This window comes from Oryctolagus cuniculus, chromosome X, assembly GCF_051225735.1.
Source record: "Oryctolagus cuniculus isolate XC-2025 breed Fujian yellow rabbit chromosome X, ASM5122573v1, whole genome shotgun sequence".
In the NCBI taxonomy this organism is placed as follows: domain Eukaryota; kingdom Metazoa; phylum Chordata; class Mammalia; order Lagomorpha; family Leporidae; genus Oryctolagus; species Oryctolagus cuniculus.
This window is the reverse complement of record NC_142888.1, coordinates 81,842,801-81,860,099: the sequence shown is the minus strand read 5'-3', so window position 1 is coordinate 81,860,099 and position 17,299 is coordinate 81,842,801. Positions and strand designations below refer to the sequence as shown.

The following is a 17,299-nucleotide window of genomic DNA, read 5'->3' as shown; positions in this document are numbered from 1 at the left end:
AAAATTGGGTAATCCCAAATACCATCAAATTATCTCTAAATACGGAGAAGAAATGGTCCTTCTCTACTGTCCCAACCACCTTACTACCGAGGCAAAAACTGCACCATCAGAGTATAGCCAAGGTCTTTGAATCCATCATATTTGTACCTGGTCTCAGGTTTTGGGAAGTACCTCCACCCCCACCTCCAGTGGCATCCAAAATAAGTCTCAACAGATGGCCACTCTTTCTATCTCTCCTATGCCATCAATTCAAATCAAGACAGGTTAGTTTATTGAATATGAACTTTATTGTGATTTGGTTTACATAAGGCAGTGTGGTGAAGGCATTGCAAAAATAATACAGACTGGAAAAGTGGTAGAAAATGCGCTACAAAAGCTACAAAATATTTTGTTTAATGAACGCAAGCTGGACTAAACTAACTACTACAACTATGTTTTTTTTTTTTTTTCATCATTGCAAAAGCACTGAAATATTTTTGGAGTTTGGGATTTGGGGTAGGATTAGGGAAGGCTTCATGGAGGAGGTGAAATTTATGCTGGGCCTTGAAGGAGGGGTAGAATATTGATAGATGAAGATGGATGGAGGAATATTTCAAAACGACTGACTCTAGAGAAAATTCTGTAGAAGTACTGAAAAACAAGAGGGCAAACAAACACCCCCGGGAGAGTAAAGCTTCCCAACTGAGGGAACATCTTGAGGAGTATGGGTTGGAATCCAATGTCTCAAGCCCCCAGATGGGATCTTCAGTACCAATGATATTAGGAGGCACAGGACAACGGGCTTGTTTGTAAACCTAGCAGCAGCAAGAGGTTTCACATTGCAATCAGGGGCCCCAAACTGGCTGTACTACATCTGGATGGATTCTCTCATGTTTTTGGTGTATATGGTACTTATTCATCCTTGCTCTTGCCCACTGACTGCCTGAATGGTAGGTTGTGCACGCCCATATGCGCGTGTGTGAGTGTAGGTGTGTGTGTAGATTGGTGGGGGACTGAGGTTTTGTCTCCCACTGCAGCTTCTTCACTTTTCCCTCTTGTGGCACACAGCTGGCTTCCACTGAGCTGAAGTTCAGACCCTTCTCATTCTCTAGGTCTCATTGAACTCCAGCTCTTTATTAAGCACCTAGGAAGCTTCCTCAACATGAAGGTGAAACTTACTGTGAGGGGGTGACCTGGGTTATGGCAGGACTACACTTTCCGGGGGTGGTGATGGTGGTGGAGGTGGTTGGTAGTGGTGGTAGTGCTGGTGGTAAAGGTTGGGGACTTAAAGCCAGGTCTGGCTGCTGAGTGAAATGCTGCTTGGAAGTCTATAGTGTTCAGTCAGGAGTTGGGATATCAGGCTAGACCAGCTTGGCCTTGATCATCCCTCTTCCTTCCTCAATATGCCCTACAGAGATGTACTGGGCACCAGAAAACATTCAAACATCTGTAGGGTGTTCAGGCTCTTGTTTCTGTCCTGCTTGAATCTCACCCCCGGAAACCCCAGAGATCTTTTCTTGGAAAACATGTATATGATCTCCAGATAGGAATGTCACCTCCCCCTGTCCAGCTGCTGGAGGTATATAGGTTATGTAGCTACTGATGCTACTTGGATCGGGAGGTATGGGGAACTTATCAAAAGAGAGGAAAAGTTAATTATTATGAATTTCTTTGTCTCAAAAGATTGTGAATCTTAGCTAAGACCTAGCACCTGACAGAAAGTGAAAAGTTGGAAAGCTCTGTCAGTTGTCTCCAGGATTTGGCGATTTAGAGCTCAGTGAGATCATCGCTGGAAATGACCTTGAAGCTGATGTGGCCTTGCTTGACTTTGGCAGTTGGACCACCCTTCTTACGCAGGTACAGAGATTTCAGATCACGGCAGTCACTGGGGTCAGCATCCAGTGTAACCTGCCCCAGGAACTGATCACAGAATTTTCGGCTGTTCCAGACCTGGAGAGACAAGTCAAGGGAGTAAAGATGAGCAATTCTTGGTGGCATTGGCCTTTTCTTAATGACATCTAGAGTCTAAAGATGAACCTAGAAAGATCAATTTTAAAACCAAGAGACCATTCTGTCTTTTCCCGATAGCTCTTTGGTTGAGGGAAAGATATCTCAAAGAGTATAGATGAAACATCAGAAAACAGAGCTCAGGATCATCCTGGACCTATGAGATGAGACAGCTGGAGACATCAAGACAGAAAAACTGCAGTTGTCTATCCTGACCTAGCAGTGTAAGGGCAATTGGCATATACTTCCCCTTATGAAATTTTATTATGTATGTTTTAAAATGTACCAGTAAGCATATGAGCTTTAGCCCACAGTGAAATAAATAAAGGAGAGAAGATCAAGGGTGGAGATTAGTAAGGAAGTCAGTTTCTGTGCTTGGCTGGGGGTGGGGGAGTTGTGCTGTTTTGAAGTACAAGGCAAACCAAAACAACAGGATAACATATTTTGAATCCCTGTGGGGTCTCTGTTTGCATTCTTACCTGAATTATAATGGGAATGTCAGTGGTCCTTCGGTAGAAAATGGCCTGGGTGTCAAAAATGGCATGAACTGTATTCTTCTGGACAGGAGAGCGGACTTCCTCCTTTCCACACTTGATGACCAAATATGGGTTTACAGCTGGAACAAAGGGACATTTGTTTTTCCTACAGTGATTGCAGTTCCCTTTCTAGGTAGGCAAGCAACTATCTCACTTGTAATTCTGGGACTTTCAGCACAAAATCTGAGCACCAAATCACCAAAGACTCAACACTTGTTCTTACTTTCTTTTCCATAACTGATGTAGAAATATAAAAAAAAAATGAATAGTGTGTAGACCTTGACCACAGAAATTCATATCCCTTCCTCTGCCATGGTTGACATTCATTTTGACTCCTTTAGACTGAAAATACCACTGGAGAGAATAATTTATGACCATCATTCTAACCATATATTCACAAAATAAACTGCATTTTGCTTTCTCGGGTGCCTCTGCAGCTCTTACTTTCATTGGCGTACTTCTTCTCCAGGCCCTCCGCGCTGTGGACAGTGATCTGGGTAACTACCTTCGGGTACCCACGAGCCAGGTTCCAGCAGGACATCTTGGGCATGTCCAAAGTCAGTTCCCTAGAACATTAAGAAGATGAGTTGTCTGATGATGAACACTCTTTGTTGGCATAGGCCTGCCAAAGTAGACATCATTACTGAAAAGTATGAGATGCTGAACGACCTTGCCCATCTCTCCCCAGATATGGATTATATTTTATAAGTATATTTTCCTTTCTCTTTGCTTTAAGGATCAGTAGATAAAGATCCGAGTAGGCAGGGCTGGGATGAGAAGGTAGTTTTTGTGATTCATAACATAATAGAGAAGCAGTGAGGGATGCCAGCTGTTTGAAAAAAAGAATCAGCCAGAGAACAGAAGATAAAACATAAGGGGAATAGCTTAGGCTATAGGCATGTTCCTATTAAACAGCAGCTCAGAACTCTGAAGCTCAGACCTTAACTGGGAATGTTCCCATAACCTCAATTTGAGAAATATGACTACCACTATCATTTCAATTAATTTAGCCTGACTTGAACATGTTGTCCCATTGAGTGTCTGCATAGAAGGAAATGGGTCAAGGGGTTAAGGACTTGAAGAAAAGCAAACAACAGCAGTTTGGAGGATTTGCCAAATAAATTGAACCTGAGCTGGACAGGCACTTCTGAGAAGATTCTCAGGAGAAACTCGCTGGTGCGACCATGCTGGAACATGGTTGGGACAAGCACATAGTTGCCCTTCTTCAGGTACTTGCTCAGAAACACAGTGCGGGTGTCAATATAGGTGGAAGTTCCGGCACGCTCCTGAATGTAGAGGTGGTGGAGGCGGAATTTGCGGTTCATCTCCACCTGGAAAGGAAATAGGATGAAATATCCCGTTCTGCCCAAATCGTAGATTTTGTGTTGAAAGAAAGACCCTAGATCCTCTGTCTTATTTATCCCAGGGTCTTTCATTATTCCCATAACCCTAAATTTTCCTAATTTTGACTATTTGCCTTCATTCTCTCTGCTCCAAATGTCCATTCTGACCTTGAAGAGCTCAAAGCCAATGATGTAATTGTCTGGTCTTCCCATGCGGCGGTAAGTGCGCATGTCCTTCTGCTGCAGTGACATGATGACCTTGTGTCCATCTTCAGGCACAGTGAAGATGTACTGAGGACAAAGAAGAAATGAAAGAGCTGAGTTAGCACTCCCATTTCAGATGAGCCAGCCTAAATTTCAGGGAAGAAAATTCTACGTTGGGATGTAGACTTTTGGGTTAATTTCTGACCTTTGCTATTGATCATACAATGAGATATTAGATTGACTTGCTAAGTGTAGATCATAACACTTGATTCTCCATGTGGCACTTATATATGTTAAGGGACTTTGATACTAAAAATGTATGCTTTTAAAAATTAAGTTACTGGTAAGTTGTTTGTTCATTATTGTTTTCGTCCTCTTGTTTGGAAAAGCTGTATACAGAAAAATTCCAGAACCCATAAAGACAGAAAGCTATCTATTTGACTCAATCTGACACTGAAGAATCATCCTGAACTAGCCTCCTATTGCTAGCCTAGACAAGTGGCTTGTGCTGCATCCACATTTTTGGAGACTTGAAATTCCACTACCACCACTGAGAAAGCTATAGATCCATGTCAGATACTTTCCATACGTCATTTGAGGAGTCAGTGCTATTGGGAGATAAAATAAAAGTCATGGAGAGCATTTGGTCTAGTGGTTAAGATGCTTCTTGGTGTGCCTGCGTTGCATATCAGAAAGAACGGGTTCAAATCCCAGCTCTGGTCCTGATTCCAGCTTCCTGGTAATGTGCACCTGAGGAGGCAGCTCAAGTACTTGGATCCCTGCCACACATATGGGAGATGTGGATTGAGCTCCCAGATCCTGGTATTGGCCTGACCCAGCCTGGCTGTTGCGGGGATTTAGGGAGTGAACCAGCAGATGGGAGCGCTCTCTCTGTATCAAATAAATAACTGTAAAAGGCATTAGGTTTCTCCCTCTGCCCCTATCTCTGTCACTGTTCCCAACCTTGCTTCCCCCTTTAGAAAGAAACTTTAAAACAGATTAAGAACCAAGGCCTCCAAAGGTCAATCCTGTGCGTATACATAACATTGAAGCCATTTCCCCAGTTTCTTATATATGTCCAATATTTGAAACATTTCCAGGGTTGTAAATGGGAATGAAGTGAGTGAAGGATGACACAGTTTTCTTTTGTTTAGGGCTATTTAAGATGAAAAGAATAGAAAAAGTATGAGTTATGTAAATCAGCCCACCGGTTTTGGTGTCTTTCAAAATGCCTGGCCAATGAGATCCATGGAAAGAAAAGACACATTCTTGGGCAATGATGCAGCAATATAGTTAGAATTCATGTCTCCTGTGGCTTAGCTCATCAGCACATTTATTAAAAAGATCTATCTATGTATCTATCCATCTATCTATTTATCTGTCTACCTATTTGAAAGGCGAGCAACAGAGGGAGAGGTATCTTCAATCCCTCTTCTCCCAAAGAGATCTTCGATAAGCTGATTCACTCTCCAAATGGCTGCAACGGCCAGGTCCGCCCTTGCCTGAAACCAGGAGCCTGGAATTCCATCTGAATCCCCCACCTGTCTAGTACTTGGGCCAACTTCTGCTACTTTACCAAGTGTGTTAGCTTGGAGCTGGAGCAGCCAGGACTCTAACTGGTACTCTGATATGGCATGCCAATGTACCAAATGGCAACTTAACCTGCAGAACCACAACGCCAGCCCCTCATGAGCATATTTGGGGATTAAACCATTCATGTAATTATGTGCAAGATTTGATTGCTTGTATTTTTTGCACTTGTGCATGACCACCAATGTGTCGCCTGGAATAATACTGTAATGAGATGTGAATAGGATGGAGTCATTGATAGTGCATTGATTCAACTCCTGAGAAAAATGACCTGATTCTAGAAAATAAAAGGGGAGCATAAGAAGAGTTTAGTGGAGTCACTTATATGAGGAAGAGAATGAATATAATGAACACAAACTCAAGAGAATAATTTGGCAATAAAGACAAACGAGGAAAAATTGAGATAGCACCTGGGAGCATATCCTCTCTCCAATGTGGGACCATCATAAGGGAGCAAAGATTATCAAAGAGCTTTACCAAGCAAAATGGCTAGGATAGAGGGAACCAGAAGAGGTGACTCAGGTTTGACAATGTTCCTAAGTTATGTCTCTGTAAATAGACAAATTCTGCTATGTTTTGCAAGCATTTGAGTGCATCCCGAGTGATCTTGGCTGATGACTATTACCAATAGCTGTAAATGGAAGAATTGATGCTAAATAAATATGGCCAAAAGGACCAACGTGAGGCCTGGTTTCCTACTGCCAGAGTAACGTGGAGGCAAATAAAAATCATTGACTCAAACCTGGGGATTCTGCAGGAAGGTATCACGGTTGTTATAGCAGCCTCCTGAGCGGTTCATCAGGGGATCATCATCCACAGTCCAGCATCCCAGCACGGATTCCAGCTCCTTGCGGCCAAAAATAGGGTTGTTCACATTGCGACAAACATGTAGTTTGTGAAAGTTGCGACAAAAGTCCTCCAGGCTCATCCTGAATGGAATGAGTACAGGAAAGAAATGAAGATAGTGCTTCACTCTTACCCTTGCAGTTTTGTGTAGAATCCCCAATTCCCTTAGTATAGAAAATCCTTCCTCACCAAAACTCTCCATCATCAGACATCACAAGCCCCAGATTCTTGCGGTCTCCTGCAGTTAGTTGCTGCCACTCTTCTGAACTAAAGGTAAATAAATAATTAATTAATTATTATAAAGACTTAATTAATTATTAATAAAATAAACAACTAATTAATAAAATAAATAAAGCTGTTATGTTTACCTACTGGCTTCCTATAGTAATTAGGGTGTCAACGGAACAGAACGCATAAGGACTGAGTCAACTTTATCTCACCTCTTGCTAGGTCACAGACCCCATGCCGGGCAACATCCCAATAGCTATTGGTGAGCATTGAAACCCAGCAGCAGTCTAGAAGGATGGATTTGGGAGAACTACTGGACCTTGGAGATATAGCAGTGAAAGTGGAATGACACTCACATTTCACTCCAGGGCCCACTCCATTCCTGTCTTCCCAGGGGGTTCCTCAGGCGAACCATGTACAGCTTCTCAGCACTGAAGACTTCCACAAGTCTCTCTCCAAGACGGATCTTGCGAATATCAGTCATGGTGTAGGTATGGCCCTTCAGTAGACCCCAATCAGTTTCAACTTCTTGTTCCTCCTGATTGGGAGACTGAGAGCAAAAAAAGATACATAAGGCTGCAGGAATTGGGAGACCTGGTCCTGGTACCCCTTCTTTCTTGATTGGTTTATCTTAGTACAGGTGGAGCTAGTTCTCTCTATGCAGATGGAAATTTTGATCCAAACACCTAACTTGACACCGACACACATGAAGGAAAAGAGATAGAGATTGAAATATAACAACTCACTCAGGCAATTACTATTCAAATGACCCACTATGATACATTAACATGAACTGTGACAACCTTTGGCAGGGTATTTCATTCCTTGAGCAAGTAGTTATAACTTCAACATACAGAAGCAGAGAATGGAGAAATAATTAATCAGAAACTATTTACATCATTTCAGGTGCTACATAGGCCCCCAGTGGGATGATTGTACAAAAGGATTTTATTTAAAAAAAAAAAAACTCCTTATCCTCCATGTCAGGGTTTAATCCATGTATTAGCTTTCCAAGTTCCTTTCATGTTTTTTTTTTTTTTCATGAATCCCTGGGTTTGGGGCAATGTTAACTGCTCAATTGTGTATTCTGGTCTGCAGAAGTGATCACAGAAAGGTTATTTTGGTAAATACAAACCTCAATAGAGCAGCAGATTAGACCACCTTTGGTAAATGTTTTGTATAGTTCTCTGAACAGCTTGTACTTCTCCTCAACAAGCTCAGTGTATCTTCCCTTCTGCATGTCAACAGTTTCAGCCAATGTGCCCGTGAAGTCCACGATGATATCAGTGATGGTCAAACCATCCAGAGCTTCATAACAGCCTAGCAGCCTGGGGGCAAAGTTGTAAGGTTATCTTTGTAAAATTATTTTTCCAGGTCAAGGGCATCATGAACTCAAGTTTTAGAATAGTCACAGCCCAGTGCTGACAGCTGGCTTTTCTCTAGATAGGAAATGAACGATATTTTAATATTATAGTCAGAGATTTATAGGCTTAGACTATGTTGCTCAAGGAGAGACCATACAAAAATGTCTTTCCACAGGTAGAGATTGGACAAGGAAAAAAATTAGGTGATAAGGATGTGCAATTGTTAGATTAACAGGAAGAAAGGGTGCCTAAGAGAAAATAAGGATATAGTGGAAACCAGGTCAGCTGATTTCTCTCTCCTTTGATATTTCTGAGGACTAGGCCCAGGCCCAAAGCAATGCCTAAGATCTGATGGATATTCAATCCAATATAAACTATGAGTTGAGCTACAACAACAAATTTGGCTTTCCCTTTCCCATGCACCCTGACCACACAGACTAGTCAATCCCTTCCTTACTTTGCATAAGCTTTTTCCAGCAGAGCATTCCAAAACTCATTCATTGAGGTGGAGAAGGAGAAGACCAGATCTCCATTGATAGTGGGCAGCAAGTCATCGATCACCACTTCGGTCCATTCTCCAAAATGCCAGAAACGGAAGCGAAATATCCCAGCATATTTATCTGGTTTTCGAGGATCCCATTCCTGTTCCTTATGGTTTGGAATTGTCTGGAAAGGTAAATTCCTTCAATCAAGTATTATTCACTAAATCACATTCAGATATTGAGATTACAATTAACTCTGGCAAATCTGTATAGCATCAGGAAATACACCAAACACCTCTGATTTGGGTCTAGATTGGAAAGTCATGGGTAAGCCATTTTGCTCACGACTCCTGCTTCCCTAGTTCTGTTTTTCTGAGGATGTTATTACCATTCCTGCCTTGCAGACACACAGGAATACACAGGGTAGCTTGGGCAGCCAGTCAGGAGTTACGTATCTCCCAGAAATAATCTATTAACCAGATGATGAGAAACAAACTATACAAACATATTCAGATTACATGTTCAAACACATAAACAACACATTTTAACAAAGAGAAAATCAATCAAAATATAAGGTGCACTGTAGTTTCTTTTCAGAAGTTCAATCTAGAGATATCATGTAAATTCTACAGAATATAGATTTTATTCTCACCTTAAATAAAACTATGCTTTGAAAATTCTCTTTTTATATAACACTATAAATTAATATAGTTATTTTTCTGAGGAAAATGTTCTGTTTTTTTTTTTCTTTCAAGGATCTTATTTCTATCTTCAGTTTTTCATATATGGGTGGTGACTTCTTGGCCCCTATTGGCTTTAAATCCCAGTGGGTACAAAGAACACAAGTGTGCAGAGACACTGCAAATGTCAATAAAAGAGCACCTAATATACGTGACAATACAAGCAGAATAAAATGTTAATAGTACAATCTCAGTGAGTATGTGGGTGTAGTCTGTAAAATTCTTTCAACTTTTCTGTGTTTGTGAAAATTTTTATAATGAGATGAGAGAAGCCTTCTAATTAATACCTCAGTCTTCAGGAAATAGAACACTCTAAGAAAGTTATGAGCTGATTTTTCCTAAAATTACTAATGATGAAAAGGTGAAAACTGAATGAGCCAACAGAAGTAATACCTTTGTCCAGTGAGACTCCTGAACAGCCAGACAGGAAAAGGCAGAGACCATCGGCTTATGTCCCAGTCTGCCCTGGATCAGCTGGTGGTTGCTGATGTTGCCCACAATCAGACGGGGATCATCACAGATGTCCTGTAGATACAATAATAGACTATTTTAGTGTCCAGGTAGCTGGGAAGAGCAGTCTTCATAGAAGAGATTGGGTTAGGGTTGATAGTAACCAGGATTTCCATAAATGAGATAAAATGAAGGCTGACACAACTGTGAGAAAAACACAAAGCATTAGATCCTCTTGCCATGAAAAGGGGTCGTGTGAGAAAGCAGCAAGAGAAATGGAAGGAGGGAATATGATGAGATCGGATGGTATGTCCAGGTGGAGGGTCTTTAGACATAGCTATTCTTGGGGTTTGGGACAGTTTTCACCACAGTTGTGAAACCTGAATGGAGATCATACATACTGAGCTTATTTTGCCAAGATAACATTTCCTGAAGCACCTGTTCTTGGAAGGGTGATTACATTTAAGAGACAAGAGGGACGTTATGGGGGGGAAGCCATTGTAATCCATAAGCTGTACTTTGGAAATTTATATTCATTAAATAAAAGTTTGAAAGAAAAAAAAAGAGACAAGATCTGTTGGACATGAACATTAAGGTGTCTTCTTTTCTAGGAAAATAAATTAGGCTCCTATAAAATTTTTTTTCCTAACATAAAGCAAAGGCAAGAGTAGTCTACATGGCAACCAGAAATTTCCACATCCTGGTATGAGTATAGTGGCAGTAGCATTAACAGCAGGAGGTAACAGACAACCCATAGGAGTACTTCAACAGATATTCTTCCCACACTGGGTGTTCCATGAGGATCTGGGCAGAGAGTGGGAGGGGCAACATTTGTTTGGGAAGTATGTCTGTGTCTTGCCCCTAACAAATATTAGTGGTATCATTCTCAATGTGAGTAAGAAAAGGAGACCCAAATAATACACAATGTAATGAGGACACAGTGGAGCCATTTCCATGGTGTAACCAGTGCCTAGAGGAAAGATCCCCAAAATTCTCCTGGTGATAGAGTAGGCTCTACAATGATGACAATGCTCAGGTTGACTTGAATTAGGCAACTGGACAACAGAGGGGTACAGAAGCAGAACAGGTAAGAGACAAGCATGGACAAAGCCACATAACTGAATATATGATGTGTGACTCAGAGTATCAGCACTTGCAGAGTTCAAAGGCAGGAAATACCAATGAAATCTAGATAGATTGAGAAACCTCATGGAAGAGGTTGTTGGCCAGCGCCTTGAAATTCTGGTTATCCAACAGAAATAAATCCTAGTCCCAAATAGAAAGAAAATCTAGACATATATCCTTTTTAAAAATTATTAGAGACAGCTATACTTTTCTATTCCTCAAACCTCTTTTTTTCCAGGGACATAATTCTCCTTGATGAAAAGTCTGGTCTACAGAATAAAACATTCCATATATTCTTTTAAAACCAAAATAACTCTGGAAAGAAATAGACATTCTGGGCAAGGACAAGTCCAAATTGAAGATTAATTAGGCATCCGTCAGCCAAAAAAAGATGGTGAGGTGGGTTGTCAGCTCTGGATTTTCTGGTCTTTTTATTTATTTATTTTTTGTGTTCCTGGTGTCTCATCAATTTTGTCTTAGAAGATTTATTTCTTACTAAATATTTTTTTCTATAGGTTGTGAACTACATGATTTATTTTTTCACTTATTGAACATAATGCAGGTTGTGTTGGGTGAGATAGACTCTGAGGTGCTTTTTCTCATTGTTTTCCTGCCTTTTCTAAAATGTAATTAAGCAATTTTTCCTTTCAGAGGTCAGGTGTTATCATTTTATCTAGAGAAGCTGTAAAGTTATATAGTGGGTTTTTCTTTTTTTTTTTGAGACTTAGATGATACATATCATAATTCACTAGTATGGAAAAACAACAAAGTAAATATTGATATGTGAAAAAAGTATACTTCTAAAAAAGATATTTTGAGAAAGAGGAAAAAATATACTTTTAGATTAGCAGAGAAAACTATTTGCTAGTTTTATGTAAATTTATTTGTAGTTCAAGTTATATTATAGATCATGAATTTGCACAACTTTCATTTCACAGCAAAGATCTAAGATCAGCCAACATTTTTGGCAGGTGATTTTTTTTTTAAAATTCACCATTGTATTTTTTTAAAAAAAATACTTGCTTTATCTATTGGAAAGGCAGAGAGATGGAGAGATAGAGAGATAGATAGAAATATTTCATGTGCTGGTTCACTCCCCAAATGACCACATCAGCCGGGGCTAGACCTGACCAAAATCAGGAGCTAGGAGCTTTTTCCAGATCTCCCATGTGCATGTAGGGGTCCAAGTACTTGGACCATCTTCCACTACTTTCCCAGGTCCATTAACAAGGATCTGCGTCAGACCTGTGCCCATATGAAATGCTGGCATTGCAGGCAGTGGCTTAACCCACCTTGCCATAATACTGGCCCCTCCATTTTATTTTTTAATATTTATTTATTTGTTAATTAGTTATTTTTATCTACTTGAAAGGCAGAGAGAGACAGAGAGAAGTACAGGGGCCCAAGTACTTGAGCCATCATCTACTACATTAGCAGGAAGCTGGATCAGAAGTGGAGGAGCCAAGACTTGAACAAGGCACTCCAAAATGAGATGCTGGCATCCCAAGCAGCAGCTTAACTTGTTGTGTCACAGAACACAATCTAGCATGTCAGTTTCTATTCAAGATTTAAAGGGTCACATAAGTGGGCAAAAGAAAGTATGTAAACAAAATTCAAATTGAGGAACTGGGTAATTATTCTCTTGTAGACTTAAGTTGCATGTGGTCATTAATATGTTATATGTGTGTCTATATACTTAGACATGCACATATATGCTTATACATGCACTTAGGTATGCATAATATATATTCATAGCCATATGCCAATTGTGGGAAATACAAATTTGGGAAAATAACAAATTCATTTTCCATTTCTTCTTATAAACTGGCACATTCGCCACTCATAATAGATAATCGCTTTTAAACAATGTATTTTGAAACATTTTACATTAATAGAATGTCTAAACTGGAAGCAATTTCAGAGACTATCTAGTCATGCACTTTATTTTACAAATGAGGAAACAGCTGTAGTAACTTACCCTTTTAGTCATGTAGCTACTTTTTTTAAAGGTTTGTTTATTTATTTATTTGAAAGGCAGAGTTACAGAGAGGCAGAGGCGGAAGCACGGAGAGAGAGAAGTCTTCCATCTGTTGGTTCACTCACCAAATGGCTGCTACGGCCAAAGCTGCGCCGATCCAAAGCCAGGAGCCAGGAGCTTCTTCCTGGTCTCCCATGCAGGTGCAGGGGCCCAAGCACTTGGGCCATCTTCCACTGCTTTCCCAGGCCATAGCGGAGAGCTGGGTCGGAAGTGGAGCAGCTGGGACTTGAAACGGTGCCCATATGGGATGCCGGCACTGCACCACAGTGCTGGCCCCTATATAGCTAGCTTGTTGGAGACTTAGGCCTAAAAGTTTTGGTTACTGAGAACCCTATATGGTTAGAAATGGAACCTCAAGACCTTAGTTGGGGCCTGGCATTGTAGTGCAATGGGGCAAGCCACATCCCATATTGGAGTTCTGGCTTGAGTCCTAGCTGCTTCACTTCCGATCCAGCTCCCTGCAGATGTTACTGGGAAGGCAGCAGAGGATGGCCCAAGTCCTGGTACCCCCCATCCATGTCAGAGACCCAGATGGGAGTTCCTTGCTGCTGGTTCTGGCCTGGCTCAGCCCTGGTTGTTGCGGCCATTTAGGGAGAGAACCAGTGGCTTGAAAATCTCTGTCTCCTTCTCCCTCCTGCCCTCTCTCTCCTTCTCTCTCTGTCCCACATTCTGCTTTTCAAATAAATAAATGGATTAAAAAAAAGACTTCAGGCAATGCATCCTTTTGCCTTTGGGTTTATCAAAGGTCATTGCATAGAGTATTATTGTGCAGCCCCCAGGAACAGAGATGCTGCTACCTCTCTCAGTCATCTAACCCAATTTTTTGTCTCTTTGCTTAATACTCACCTACAAAAACTCTCCATCTAGGGTGAGGACTTATATAATCCATCACTTAGCTTTTGGTTGTAGGCTAAATATCACCGGTAGGCATTAACATCCTCAGTTAAAAATGAAACATAGGAGAGAAATCTTTACTAAGCAATATCTTCTACCTCTTTCAGGAAGTGAGACATTAAAACATGAGAAAGCAGCCAAGGAGTTAGAACGGGTAAAAAGGTGATGAACCAAGGCAAATCTAACAGCCACATGGACCTTTGGGTAACACATTTGCAAACAATGAAATGGTTGTTTGCCTTTCCCCTAGTTTGGGGGCACACTGAATATCTTCATGTTTGGGTCCAAGAGGTAAAATATAGCAGAAGAATTTTTTTTTCTCTAATTCAAAGTCGACATACAGAGTGCAGATGAAACATTTCAGCTTGTGCTGTGCTGGAGTGCTAGGAGTGGGATTGGGGAAGAGGTCACATCCCACATATTCACAATTTTTAAGCCGCTTGGGATCAAGGGGGTGGAGATGCTTAGCCCCTAATGGCTCCCAGCTGTGTTGCCATGATCCTTGAACTCTGCTGTTTGTCAAGGCAAAATAATTTCTTCGGGGGAAACACACAACTAGGAAGTTGAGGACCACGAGTAAAGCTTGAATGATCCCCAAATGCCCCTGCCCCTCGGCCAAAATCTTCTATAACCAAAGCAGCTTCTTGAGAGGTGTGTTCTTTAACTGAGGTTTGAGGGCCTTTTCATTGTCCTCACCTCATCTCCCTTCACAGAGATCTCTAGAGTGGGAGTGGGGGCAGGGGGCATACAACAACAAGATCTGTAGCCTGAATGAGTCATTCTATGTGGCTCTCTTTGCACTTACCACATCCAACTCTTTAGCAATTTGTTTTACACAGGTGAAAGTTGCTGACAATAAGCATTGAGGTCCAAGGTAAGCCTCAGAAACCACAGTAAAATGAAACGCTGCCCATAAAACTGGCAGCCAGAAGACTGGAGATTTTAGCAGCACTGGGGGAATGCAGGAAGGTGCATGGACACCTACAAGTGAGGCCAGTCACACAGCAGGTACATTATGACTAAGTCCAGGGGCTAAGCAGTCCCAGAAAATAGCCCACAGGGGCTAATTTGTATTAAACTGCCATTTAGGACCTGAGGACTTTGTGAGCTGATCAAATAGTCATTATCTTCTTAGAAAAGTGAAATATTGGTTGGCATTGTGGTGAAGCAGATTAAGCTCCTCACTGGATTCCGGTCCCAGCTGCTCCACTTCTGACCTGGCTCCTTGCTAATGCACCTGGGAAAGCTGCAGAAGATGGTCCAATAACTTGAATGGAGTTCCAGGCTCCCAGCTTTGACCCAGCCCAGCCCCAGCCATTGTGGCCATTTGGGGAGCTTAAGATCTTGTTCTCAGGTTCCATCTTGAATTTTCTTTATAGGAGTTAGAAAGGAAGAGAATGTTCTACTTATGAAAAAAAATCTTTTCCAGAAATAAAAATTCTCAGCAGGTAAAGTGGATTCATTGAGAGGCTAGTGCAGCAATTGGTTTCTGAGCCCAGGTACACTTGTAAGTGCTCCATCTAGAAAGGCTTCCATTTTCTTTCCTTTGTTTCTTTTTTTAAAGACTTATTTATTTGAGAGAGAGAGAGAGAGAGAATGTGTGCATGCAAGAGAGAAATCTAGCTTCTGCTAATTGACTCCCCTTATGCACACAATAACCAGGGCTGGTCCAGGTTGAATTCAACCAGGATCTCCCATGTGAATCTCTCACATGGGTGGCAGGGATCTAACTACTAGAATCATGATCTGCTGCCTGTCAGTGTGCACCTTAGCATGAAGCTGGAATTGGAAGCAAAGCCTATACTCTAACCAAATCTTCCAGTGTGGCATGTGGTATTGATATTCTTACTTGAACCTTCACACTTCTGCTAGGAAATTCTAGGTATAGATCTCAAACTGCTTTATTGAAAACAATGTATACTTCTATGTAATGGAATGCTGTTTAGCAATAAGAAGGAACAAATGAATACATGCTACAACATGTGTGATCCTTGGAAACACTTTAATAAATGAAATAAGCCAGTTATGATCCTATTTTGAGGGAAAAGCTCAAAATAGGCAAATTGGGATAGAAACCAAAAATAGATTAATGGTTGCTTGTGGAGAAGGCCTGGAGGGATCAGTCACTACAAATGTGCACAAGGGATGGTATTGATCTGATTTGACTATTCTAAAACTGAGTTATGACTGTAAATTAGCTAAATATAATTACATTGCAAGCTTCAAACAGGTGAATTTTCATGAAGTTTCAATAAAGCTGTTGAAGTATTTTAAATATAAACGTTATAATAAGTAAGACAATTGGGAAAGAATATGGGCCTACTCAACTCTCTTCAGTTGTGTAAACAATGAAAAACATGCAGGGCTACTCACATGGCAGGGCAGGGGGCAGTACATGGTCTCTGGAAAGGAAAAGTAACTCAGGAGCAGTCTAAGACCAAAGTACTGACTGAGGTGTCACATTCAGCTGGTAGTGGGGAATTTCTATTATCACAGAGAGAAAAGTGTTTCTTTACATTTTATCTATCTATCTATCTATCTATCACTCAAGCCTGTATATTATGCCTCTAAATGTCTCTCTTCAGCAGGCTTTCCCTTCCATTCTTACTATTACCATGTTAGCCCAGAACTTCATTCCTGACCCTCCCCCAACCCAGACAAGGTAGTCAAATGGCCCCAAGGAAGGCTATTCTCCAGAGGAAGCTGTATAAGGGCAAAGGTAGTAGAGGCTGAACTCAAATGTCAACCAGGACAGCTGACCCAAAATTTTCTGCAGGTGCCGTTTCTTCCCCCACAGCTGGCTGTTCAAATTCCCGTGAGACCTTGCTCCATTTTAGTTGAGGGTTAAATTTGTCTGACTCTAGGACACTGCTGGAGGTGGATATGAGTCAATCAGGAAAAAAAAAACCAGAGGGAAGTAAGAGGGGAGAGTAACTGGAGGGAGCTAGAGAAGAGATTTTCTGTGGGAATTTGGCAGGCAGATTTCAGCCTTTATGTCCTACCTGCAGTCTTGTTAACACACTGAAACTCAGGATAACTCAACTTTTAGAAGTTATTAAGGCTTGATATATTGAGAATCCAAGAGGATATCAATGCTCAGGAGCACATGGTCTCAGGCAAGATGAAAGTATTTCAAAAAGTTTGTAAAAAGTGGAATTAAATATAAGCTTATTTTGGTACAAAAATATGAAACTCATGCAAAAGTTTTGCATAATACAGATTTCTACAAACTTTTCAAAGACCTCTTTTGTATCAGTGTATCCAGAAAGCTAGGAGAGTAGTTAGAGCCATTGGACCACTAGGGGAGTTGATAAGGATTTTCCTTTGGAGTATGTGGACAGATGATCTGGCATTGAATAAATGCAAAACACTCTAATAATTCCTGTCTGTCTAAAAAAGGCTGCTTAAAGCACAGCAAGGAAGTGCAAATGGGAAGGAGGGGAACTCAACACAGCCCCGTGATGGTGGTGGAA

At 41.1% G+C, this 17,299-nt stretch overlaps 1 protein-coding gene across 1 annotated transcript in view; it reads right to left on the bottom strand.

Moving 5' to 3' along the window:
* Window positions 1–268: 268 nt before the first annotated feature.
* The window catches only part of CAPN6 (calpain 6), a 29,724-nt gene continuing 12,693 nt past the window's right edge, over window positions 269–17,299 (bottom strand). Inside the window, exons 3-13 of the mRNA XM_002720204.6 lie at window positions 9,713–9,844; window positions 8,555–8,763; window positions 7,869–8,061; window positions 7,090–7,283; window positions 6,695–6,772; window positions 6,402–6,588; window positions 4,034–4,156; window positions 3,651–3,853; window positions 2,967–3,088; window positions 2,466–2,602; window positions 269–1,929 (exon numbers count right to left, since the gene is read on the bottom strand). Of these exons, the coding sequence (XP_002720250.1) occupies window positions 1,747–1,929; window positions 2,466–2,602; window positions 2,967–3,088; window positions 3,651–3,853; window positions 4,034–4,156; window positions 6,402–6,588; window positions 6,695–6,772; window positions 7,090–7,283; window positions 7,869–8,061; window positions 8,555–8,763; window positions 9,713–9,844 (1,761 nt within the window). The 3' untranslated portion in view covers window positions 269–1,746. The remainder of the gene's footprint in view (window positions 1,930–2,465; window positions 2,603–2,966; window positions 3,089–3,650; window positions 3,854–4,033; window positions 4,157–6,401; window positions 6,589–6,694; window positions 6,773–7,089; window positions 7,284–7,868; window positions 8,062–8,554; window positions 8,764–9,712; window positions 9,845–17,299) is intronic.